At 39.2% G+C, this 10,859-nt stretch overlaps 1 protein-coding gene across 6 annotated transcripts; it reads left to right on the top strand.

Moving 5' to 3' along the window:
- The first annotated feature begins 2,157 nt into the window (after positions 1–2,157).
- dhcr7 (7-dehydrocholesterol reductase) lies at positions 2,158–10,054 on the top strand. 6 transcript variants are annotated; one of them, XM_031739429.2, is made up of 8 exons: positions 2,158–2,289; positions 3,319–3,412; positions 6,133–6,355; positions 6,438–6,528; positions 6,693–6,906; positions 7,006–7,210; positions 8,431–8,562; positions 8,715–10,054. In XM_031739429.2, exons 2-8 carry the CDS (start codon positions 3,324–3,326, stop codon positions 9,177–9,179), a joined length of 1,419 nt encoding a protein of 472 aa, XP_031595289.1. In that variant the 5' UTR covers positions 2,158–2,289; positions 3,319–3,323; the 3' UTR covers positions 9,180–10,054. The 6 variants fall into 6 exon arrangements, with proteins under 6 accessions (XP_031595289.1, XP_039469495.1, XP_031595290.1 ...); XM_039613561.1 differs by having other exon boundaries at positions 2,185–2,289; positions 3,311–3,412; XM_031739430.2 differs by having other exon boundaries at positions 2,199–2,289; positions 3,316–3,412.
- The last annotated feature ends 805 nt before the right edge of the window (positions 10,055–10,859 follow it).

Genomic DNA, 10,859 nt, shown 5'->3' with positions numbered 1-10,859 from the left:
AAACAAAGAAACAAACAAAGACCAAAATGCAATGAAATCTCATAATCCATATTTTAGTCACAAGACAACAAAATGCACAATTTAAGCATTTAGCATTAGCATTTTGATCCCCTATATTCCAGCTGTGGTGTCTTTTTTTAATTTTTAATTTGAATCAATCTGACCACAGAACAGTTTTCCACTTTGCCTTGGTCCAAATGACCTTTGGCCCAGAGAAGTCAACAGTATTTCTGGATCATGTTCGCATACTTCTTATTTTTTACATGACAGAGTAATAATCTGCACAGTTCAATTCAATTCAATTTTATTTATATAGCGCCAAATTACAACAACAGTCGCCTCAAGGTGCTTTATATTGTAAGGTAGACCCTACAATACTACATACAGAGAAAAACCCAACAATCAAATGACCCCCTATGAGCAAGCACTTTGGCGACAGTGGAAAGGAAAAACTCCCTTTTAACAGGAAGAAACCTCCGGCAGAACCAGGCTCAGGGAGGGGCGGCCATCTGCTGTTGGGGTGAGAGAAGGAAGACAGGATAAAGACATGCTGTGGAAGAAAGACAGAGATTACAAGTGTGCCTCAGTGCAGAGGTCTATTAACACATAGTGAGTGAGAATGGTGACTGAAAAGGAAAAACTCAATGCGTCATGGGAATCCCCCGGCAGCCTATGCCTATTGCAGCATAACTAAGGGAGGATTCAGGGTCACCTGGTCCAGCCCTAACTATATGCTTTAGCAAAAAGGAAAGTTTGAAGCCTAATCTTGAAAGTAGAGATAGTGTCTGTCTCCCGAATCCAAACTGGAAGCTGGTTCCACAGAAGAGGGGCCTGAAAACTGAAGGCTCTGCCTCCCATTCTACTTTTAAATACTCTAGGAACAACAAGTAAGCCTGCAGAGCGAGAGCGAAGTGCTCTAATAGGGTGATATGGTACTACAAGGTCATTAAGATAAGATGGGGCCTGATTATTTAAGACCTTGTATGTGAGGAGCAGGATTTTGAATTCAATTCTGGATTTAACAGGAAGCCAATGAAGAGAAGCCAAAACAGGAGAAATCTGCTCTCTCTTTCTAGTCCCTGTCAGGACTCTTGCTGCAGCATTTTGGATTAACTGAAGGCTTTTCAGGGAGTTTTTAGGACTTCCTGATAATAAAGAATTACAGTAGTCCAGCCTGGAAGTAATAAATGCATGAACTAGTTTTTCAGCGTCACTCTGAGACAGGATATTTCTAATTTTAGAGATGTTGGGCAAATGGAAGAAAGCAGTCTTACATATTTGTTTAATATGTGCGTTGAAGGCTATATCCTGGTCAAAATGGATTTCCCAGAAAAAGATTTCTGGATGATTTTTATGACAGAATTCTGCCTGTTTTTAATGCTGCCTCAGGTGCCTGAAGATCACTGACATCCAATACTGATTTGTCTAATTCTCTGAATCTTTTTTCTTTTTGTTTATTTTTGAAAATTGATGAACCTGTGCCCATCTGTACTACTAAGAAACTCTTTAAAAAAGGAAAAAATAAACTCCTCTGAGATGCTATTTTTATACTGGTTATGTTAATGATCTGTTTTCAGTTAACTTATTTTGTGGTAAAATGTTCCTCCAGTTGTTTTTCAGTAGGTATCCCAGCTTTGTTGATACATGCTGCTACCATCAGATTCAAAATGACCAAGTACTTTTTAATGAAATTATAAAATGCCTCCACTTGAACATTTGATATCCTCTATTGTCATTGTACTTTATTTTTACTTCCATTTTGCACAACTTCTCAACCTTTTTTAGGAATTGAAATGTTCATATTTATTTTCTTCTTTAATTTTTTAATTAGTTTAAAAAAAAAAAACACTTTTAAGAGACCCAAATCTGTGGTGTGTCGACGTCAACACATAACTGAATAATTGTCTGTCATTTTCTTACATATATCTTGAGTATTATTGTAATTAACCTTTTTTTTAATACATTTACTTTTTAATCCCCAAATGTCAAAGGGCAGAGAATGTGTTTGTCGGAAGTTTGTTGTCTAGTCTTTCTAAACCATTCAACCACAAGTGATGCTATCAGGCGCTTGTGGCTCCAGTCAGCATCACCCAATCACTAATCAGAATCTCTTCCCCTGCCCGCCTTCTCTTGATTGCCATTGGCTGACTCTGACAACTTAATGGCGCTATAGGCGGAGTCTGTGGCTGAACGGTGAGCTCTCTCCAGCTGTTATTCAATAACGAGCACCTGGGCAAGAGGAAAGGAGTAGGGAGAAGGCTGTCCCTCATTTGTTACGGTTATCTACAGGTGAGTGGGTCACGGTGCATTTGTGTAGCGTGTGTTTAACGGTACTCCGTGAATAAATTGTGAGTGTGCTTTTTAAAATCCACCGTGCACGGAACAAAGGACGCAGTTATTTCTGTACGGTCACGGTAGATTAAGTTTGCATTATGGGAAGTGGATCTGACATATGTACTGAACAATCATACTATCAACACAGAATCCGGAAATTAACGGTTTTGTTTACGTTATACAACGATGGGTTTCCCCCTCCCCCGTCAGATATAGCTTTCTACACGAAGCTGCTAAAACAGCGTGTTTTTACTTGTTTAGACTATATATATATGAAAGCCTTAAGTGTTTTAAGCTGAAGTTTCCCAGTTTTATTGTTATGGTAGCTTTAGTGCTGCAGAACGGTGTGCATTTGTGTTACTCATATTTGTGGGGCGGTTCACAGGGTCACATTCTGGGGATCCGCCCCCTGTTTGTGCAGATAATGCAAATTCCTGGAAAGTAAGTTTTAGTACTTGCCTTTTTTAGTTTAGGATGGGTTACAGTTAAGTTTAGAGTAAAGCAACAGTGCATGGGAAGGAGACGTGACTGTGTCTGTGTGTGAAAGAGAGAAGCGAAAATGAAACAGAGATACAAAGAAGAATAAATGATTTCTTGCATAAGGTGCCATCAGGTTTCCTGTTAAACAAGTTGGGTCTGTCTGTTATTGCACATCTCCAAGGACTTGCACTTTATTCCTCCAATTAGCACATTATCTGTTTATAAACTTGCGGCCTGTGGAGTAAGCTGCATGATTAGATTTGCAGTGACATTGTGACTCTGGAGGGTTTGTTCAGCAAGTACACACAAAAGACTAGAGTCTATATGTGAACTAGAAGGTAACATCTGTTTGGTTAATAACAGGCTGTTACTTACTGCTGGCACATTCAGTGAAAGTTACTGAGTATCTGACCGACTTACTGCAGTGGTGCACAAAGTGCAGCACATTTGTAGATAACAGATTATAAACTGATAACAAAATTCTTCACCAATTGAGTGGAGCAGTGACCATGGAGACCACCAGGAGACGACCGCAGCACAGTGCCAATGGGAAAAGATCTGAACAGAAGGAGCAGCTAGCACAGTGGGGGAGAGCATGGTGAGTCGAATTCACTGAAAAAACACCCTAAATTTTCCTTGACAGTTTTCACAAACTTCTGTGAAAGTCCTAAAAAAGTTGTTGAGAGTCTTTCCTGCAAACAATCTACTCGGACGTTAAAAACATATAATCTTTGTTTATCATATAGTCAGAAATAATGTTAAAATGCATAGACGTGTTTGGCTTAAATACATAGAGCAGTCTTGACTCAGAGTTTGATTACTCCATGAAATGCATTTTTTAAGGCAGGAAAACACAGACCTTAAAAATTAATTGTCTTAAGTTCTAAAATTTTTAGAAAATGCTTCCATTAAACAATGCTACTATTTTCTCACTCTCCACACATGCAATTGTATTTATTTATTTATCTGAAACAAGCTGCAGTCGAACCCTTGTCTCACTATTATGATCATAATGTAAGTATGTCTACATACATGTACAGGATGATGAAAGAGTCCTTAAATATCACTTTTAAAATATTTAAAAAAAAAACAAGTTTTTGTCATCGGACTATATACACTGTTAGACAAATTAACTGTACATATCTGTGCGATACATGACAGGCGTGAAAGCGCCATAGGTCTGGAAAACCTGACCATGGGCCAGGTTTATGTTAGAATATATAAAACTGTAGGCAAATAAAATAGCTTTTCTTGCTTCTGTATACAAAGATGGCCTAAAAACACTAAATTCCTTATTACTTGGGATCTAGCTTGTAATAGATCAGTGCTATTACGCTTGTAATACACTGATGGTAACCTTGAAAATTATGACAAAGAGATAAAAGGTGTTGCTAGCCAACCTGCTGCACAGTATACTGAGATGGGATGATGTAAGCTTAATAAGATAATAATACTAAAAATAATGTTTGGTGTTTAAAGTCAGGAAATGCTGATAAAAAGAATCTGTTCTTTGTGTCACAGACGTTTCATATTTAGATTTTTAGTTTCCCTTCAGATTTGAGCAGCTTTCTTAAGCTTGACCAGATGTGTTATTATTACTTTATTGTTGGTTTTTAACTGACATCAGTAAGTGATTTCAAGTTTAGTCTTGGATTTTAAGACCAAAATGCTGTTGCATTTAACTTTTGATAACAAAGTAAAGTTTGAGGTCCGCCAGAAAATTTCTACTGAGATTAAGACTATAAAAAAACAAAAAAACTCAAATCTTCCACAAACTATAAACGAAAACACTGACATACTGTTTTTTCAGCAACATCCTGGAACGATTTGTTAAACAAGTCCATGAAATTCAGAACACAATCTGCAGACTTATCTGGGTCATTGGGATATGGCATCATAAACAGTTTGATCACACATCATATATTCATGGCACACAAATGAGCCTTGGTACAAAGCTGGGAGAAGACACACAGATATGTAAACGGAGAGTAATTCACCAGGGAGAAGTGGTAAGATTAAAAATTAATCAGAATGTACGTCTGAGGCTAATGAGACTGTCGTTACTTTGACAAGTGTTTGGTCATAAACACATTATTGTCACAAACTGGAGCTGATGATGACTTTAGATGAAATATTAAGCTGTTAATTACTATGTATAACCCCAAATAAATGTCAGTCTATCCTATAATTTTTTGATTTATTTCCCTGAAAACGCAAGGAGAGCAGCACTCATTACAGTTCACATTCACCTGCTGCAAATGTGTCGTCAGGTATGCTGGCATGGTACTTTTTGTTGTTTCCCAGTTTAATAACCAGGCTGGTCTGTGAGTCTCTGCAGTCATCTGTGATACATCAGTGCAGAATCGATCCATTGATTTATTTAGAGACAATAACTGCAGCTTTAGGATTTGTCACCTGGAAACCATAAATATCTACAATAAGACCAGTCAAATGATATTTACCTGCTGGTGATGACAGATGAGCTGCCAAGGAGCAAAAGATTTCAAAATTGATCACCTGGGCAAGCGAAGGCCCGTGCAAAATTTCGAGCCAGTCCATTAAACAGTTTTTGATAGATTTCAGACTGACAGTCGGTCATTACTGAAGCCACAGAGCTGACATGGCCAAGTCGGTTTCCCTTGCAGAAATGACACTTGACTAAGAAATGAATGTTTAATGATAATCCACAAAAAAACTCCATAATTCCAGTTCCTTTTTTTGTTGAATCATGTGATGTATGGTAGAAGTTGACCTCTCCACATGTGTAATGCAAGAGAATAAAAAACGACTGCATTCCATTTTGGTGCTGTTTTGTTCTAGTTTCCTGTTATTGTGCAAACCAGCTTCATGGAACCAAGTCATCATTTACACGTCCCCCGCGAGCCTGCAAAGGATAAGTGGAAGAGAATGGATGGATGGATAGATGGATTGATTTTGTTGTAATTCTTTCTCGTAATCTTTTGCCTTTTCCATCAGTGAGGTTTTACAGCAGTTGACAGATTCTGATTGGTACTAAAATGGAGTTTTATCTTAGCAATTGTTTTGTTTAACCAATAAATGTTTAATCATTTTAGGAATTATTCATAATAGATAGTTTAGAGGTAAAAAAAACCCAAAACAAAACAAACTTCAGTTTCTTATGCGGTACCGTAAAGTACCTCTAGGGGTCCTATTACCCTTATTTAAGAGAGGCTCAAAGTATTTAGGTTTAGAGTACTGCACTCACATTTCACATTTAGAGAAAGATGAAACAGGTGAATAATGTTTCAGCTTGATGTCCTAACACTGTATCTGTGTGCATGTGTGATCTGTTCACAGGGAGGTGGACTGGTTTTCCCTCATTAGTGTAATAAGCCTCCTTTGCTTTGCCCCTTTCATTGTCTTCTACTTTGTGATGGCCTGTGATCAGTACGAATGCTCCATCACCCAGCCTGTGTTGGATTTGTACCAAGGAGAGGCCACCCTGCTCTCCATTTGGGCCCGGGCACCCTCCTTCTCGTGGTCAGCTGCTAAGATCTATGCCATCTGGGTGAGCTTCCAGGTAAGCAGGGGAGTTTGAGAGCGTGTAACTCAGAGAAACTGTCTGTTGTCTTTTAGTTCAAATGCTCTGTGTTTTCCTTTAGGTGTTCCTGTACATGTGTTTTCCTGATATAACCCACAAGTTCATCCCTGGCTATGTTGGTGGTGTGCAGGAAGGAGCACGAACTCCTGCTGGTAATTAACACACATATACACCCACTCATCAGTCCACAGCATTCGTTTAATTATGAGGACCTGTTTTATACCCATGCCTGTGAAAAGATTAATAGATTTTGGCTTTTATTATCAAAGCATTATGTAGAAATAGTTGTCTTGTTTTTTATTTCTCTGCTCACAAGGCCTGATTAACAAGTATGAGATCAATGGACTGCAGTGCTGGCTCATCACTCATGCACTGTGGTTTGCCAACGCACGTTATTTCCACTGGTTTTCTCCCACGATCATATTCGACAACTGGATCCCTCTGCTGTGGTGCGCTAACATACTGGGCTATGCTGTGTCCACGTTCGCTTTCATAAAAGCGTATCTTTTCCCCACCAATGCTGAGGACTGGTGAGTACTGATGCACATGTGTCACTGAGGTAGGAGGAGTAGAAATTTAAAGCAACTTTTTGAACATGTTTTCTTCCATCTCTGTGTCTGACTGTACAGCAAGTTCACAGGGAACATCTTCTATAACTACATGATGGGCATTGAGTTCAACCCCCGCATAGGCAAGTGGTTTGACTTCAAGTTATTCTTCAACGGCCGGCCCGGCATCGTAGCCTGGACTCTAATCAATCTGTCCTACATGGCCAAGCAACAAGAACTCTACGGTTACATCACCAACTCCATGATCCTGGTGAATGTACTGCAGGTAAGACGAGGTTTAAATTAAATGAATCTTCTTTCACAATTTCAGGTGAAAGTTGAATGATTTAAAAGGATATTTTTATACTTGCACTGCTAGAGTGGCTTTGCAAGGTTTACTGTTCAAAATCATTCTTATTTAGTCTTGTTGCAGCCCTGAAATAAGTGTTTTTTAGCTCCAGATTTGCTGCCCCTATTCAAAGAAGCTTTTAGTAGTTGTATGTCTGAGAAGGCCATATTGTAGCTATTTGCACTCACTGACATCATAAAGGACCAAGGGGAAAAAAATGTTTTCATCGAGCTTTGGATAAAACCTCCTCAAGATGCTCATAAATCCCTGTAGGCAGGAAAAGCCCTGATGTGTCCTACTTTCACAGTGCTCCTTGGTCGGCAGTCTTCTGTTGGAAGCTCTAAAGCACGGTCATAATTAAACAGGTGAACTATGGCTGCAGACTGATTAACCTGAGCAAGCCTCTGATGAGTAGATTAGATAGTGTCATCTGTTTCAGTGGTAGAATGCAACTCAGCAGATCTTTGGTACAAACTGTGTTCAATGACAGAAGGTCAGGTTTAACTTACCTTTGATTGCTGACATAGAAATAAACTAGTTCTGTACATATTAATTCTTTCTTTACATTTCTGTTTTTTCAGATTCAGAATTTTGTGTTGTTCTTGTGTTTTTAAATGTTTCTACTATCTCAAACTTTTTGTCAATATTCGGGTTTATATCCCAGTACGAGTTTATCTAACCCACCGTATGTTGTGAAACTTAAAATACAACAGAGCATTGCATCCTTCATGTTCACGTCAAGGTTGTGTGTAGATGTACATGATATATTTCCAGCATGTTTCATTAAAGCAGATCCATAATGCTGAAAAACATTTTTATTCTTGAGCTCTCTTTACTTTACCTCTCAGTTCATCCTCAGCCTGATTTTGATTTAGTGCCTCTCTCTTAAAGGTCACTCTCCCTTATAAACAGAGTTTGAACAAGAGGTGGGTGGTGCTTCTGTTCTCACAGTTAGTGCTGTGTGTCTGAGATGACCGTATTAGGAATAGTACAAAGCCTGCCTGAAACTGAGCATATACGAGTTTGAAGCTGGAGCTTTTGGCTCACTGAGGTTATTTTGGTTTTGGCCCACTTTAAAGAAAACTTTTGTTGGATGAAAATCGAAACATCTGAAATCTAAAGCTGCAATTTGAGTAAAAAGCCTCTGCTTCTGATAGGCTATTTATGTACTGGACTTCTTCTGGAATGAGGCGTGGTACCTGAAGACCATCGATATCTGTCATGACCACTTTGGATGGTATCTGGGCTGGGGAGACTGTGTTTGGCTGCCATACCTCTACACACTACAGGTAACAAATATGTAAATGCTAACACTCAAAAACACACAAAAGGATAAACAAGATCAAACTTCAGCAGTATTACCGGTAAATGCTTTTCTCATACTCTTGACTTGATAATCGGATGGCTTCCATTAAGAATGAATGCGTTTGTGTCTCTTCAGGGTCTGTACCTGGTGTACCACCCAGTCCAGCTCTCCGATGCCCACGCCCTCACCGTCTTGCTGCTCGGCCTCGTTGGGTATTACATCTTTCGCTCCACCAACCACCAGAAGGATCTGTTCCGCCGCACAGAGGGCTCCTGCTCCATCTGGGGCCGCAAACCAACATGGATCGAGTGCACGTATCGCTCAGCTGATGGCGGCATGCACCGCAGCAAGCTCCTGACCTCAGGCTTCTGGGGCGTGGCCCGGCACTTCAACTACACCGGTGATCTGATGGGCTCTCTGGCCTATTGTGCCTCTTGTGGTTTCGGCCACATGCTTCCATATTTCTACATTGTTTACATGACTATCTTGCTGGTCCACCGCTGTGTACGCGATGAACACCGCTGCAGCAGCAAGTATGGCAAAGACTGGAAACGCTACACCGATGCCGTGCCTTCCCGGCTAATTCCTGGAGTGTTTTAGAGCGTGGAAGGGGTGGCGGAATAATGGGAGGAAGGAAGGGTGAGCAGGGAAAAGATAAATAAATACAGAAATTTTGAAATGCTGGTAGGTTAGCACAATAAACATGAGTTTTATACACATTGGGAATACATCATTGAACATTCTGCACATTTCATATGTGCTGTATTTTTATACATGGTGCCTGTATTACATGTGTGTATGCAGGCAGAGTAGATTTATTGCTAGTTTGATGCACAAATCTATTTTCTTTAAGCTCTGACGATTTCAAACACATTTTTCAACCAGAAGGACCAAACACAGCCTAACCAGCTCACACCAAAATCAGGAACATATACAGCTAGTTCTGTAAGTCCTTTTTTTCTCCAACTACACAATGCTGTGGTTTGTGTATGGGTGATTGATATGACAGTCGTTTATCAAAAGTAAGTTTTGATTACAATTTATCTCCTGGGAATTTCTTTCCAGTTTTTAAGATGACGCTTAGCTCCGAATTACTTAATAGCTGGCTCTATTCGCAGGTTCACTGAAAAAAACGATGTTCTTTTTATATAAAGGTTGTTGTAAGGTGTCACATTGTTCATTAGCATTTACAAGATTCTCATTTCTTACCAACAGGAGAATTTTGTTACACGAGCCAGGTTGTGTAATGGCTTATCTTGTTGGTGAATGTTTTTGGGGTTTTTTTTTGTTTTTTGGTTTTTTTTTCACTGGTTGAGAGCAGGATGCTCACATATACTGGCCTTGACTCATTTAAAGACTTATTAAGGATCATGGAAATGACACAACTGAACAACAGTAAACTGTACTTTCTGGTTTTTTCTTAAGTCTGTAAAGAATTAAACTTAAAGAATTAAAATGTTAAAAATATCAGTCTATTAATGTCCATCCATCCTCTTTCAATTAACACATAAAGACAGAAAACCGTTTGCACTCACATTCCCACCTATGAGCAATTTAGAATCCTATATCTAACCTAACCCCACTAACTGCATGTCTTTAGACTGTGGGAGGAAGCTGGAGTACCCACGCAATCACGAAGAGAACATGGAAACTCCACCTAGAAACACCCCGGCCAGATGGTGGAGTCTAACTCAGGCAACAGTGCCACTGCGCCACCGTGCTGCCCATCAATAAATGAATTTATTTTATTCATTTGGTTTATAAATTAATTATTCAGAAACTTGCATCATAATCACAATATCAAGACAATTCTACATATATCGATTGTGAAGGAACTAAAGAGTGGACAATCAAAGTTGATCCCATTTGTTGTACGTTGCGGTGTCTAACACTAGAGGGCAGCAGGTGACGGCTAATCTCGGTGGCCAGTCAGCTGAGGAAAAATTAATACAGGGTTGCACTAGATTTATAAACTAGAATTTCTTTTTATTCACTCAAGTGATCTTGGACCTGACTTTAGACCAAATTAAACAATGCTCAAAACAGTAACTGTTGAACCTTTCCTAGATACGGACGCTCTTTGTCTTTCAATAAAGTAAAATTGTGCCTTATCACCACTATTATGTTACAAGAGACTTGCATAAGTAAAAAAAACAAAAACATTATCGAGACAAAAGAAGAATTAAAGGAGCTCTATTTGACAATAGTTGTCAAAAGGATTCAAGAAATATGCTGAAAACATCCCAAACTGAAAATCTACATTTAGCTACGTGTGTTGGA

This window comes from Oreochromis aureus, linkage group 1 (genome assembly GCF_013358895.1).
Source record: "Oreochromis aureus strain Israel breed Guangdong linkage group 1, ZZ_aureus, whole genome shotgun sequence".
Lineage (NCBI taxonomy): Eukaryota > Metazoa > Chordata > Actinopteri > Cichliformes > Cichlidae > Oreochromis > Oreochromis aureus.
Note: the sequence above shows the minus strand (reverse complement) of the source record. Positions and strands in the feature narration are given on the sequence as shown.

Excerpts from the sequence above, each read along its gene's own strand:
- dhcr7 (XM_031739429.2), top strand. The coding sequence starts at position 3,324 with ATGGAGACCACCAGGAGACGACCGCAGCACAGTGCCAATGGGAAAAGA. Across the intron at positions 6,356-6,437 it reads CCATCTGGGTGAGCTTCCAG|GTGTTCCTGTACATGTGTTT; the intron begins GTAAGCAGGGGA and ends GTTTTCCTTTAG. Across the intron at positions 8,563-8,714 it reads CATACCTCTACACACTACAG|GGTCTGTACCTGGTGTACCA; the intron begins GTAACAAATATG and ends GTGTCTCTTCAG.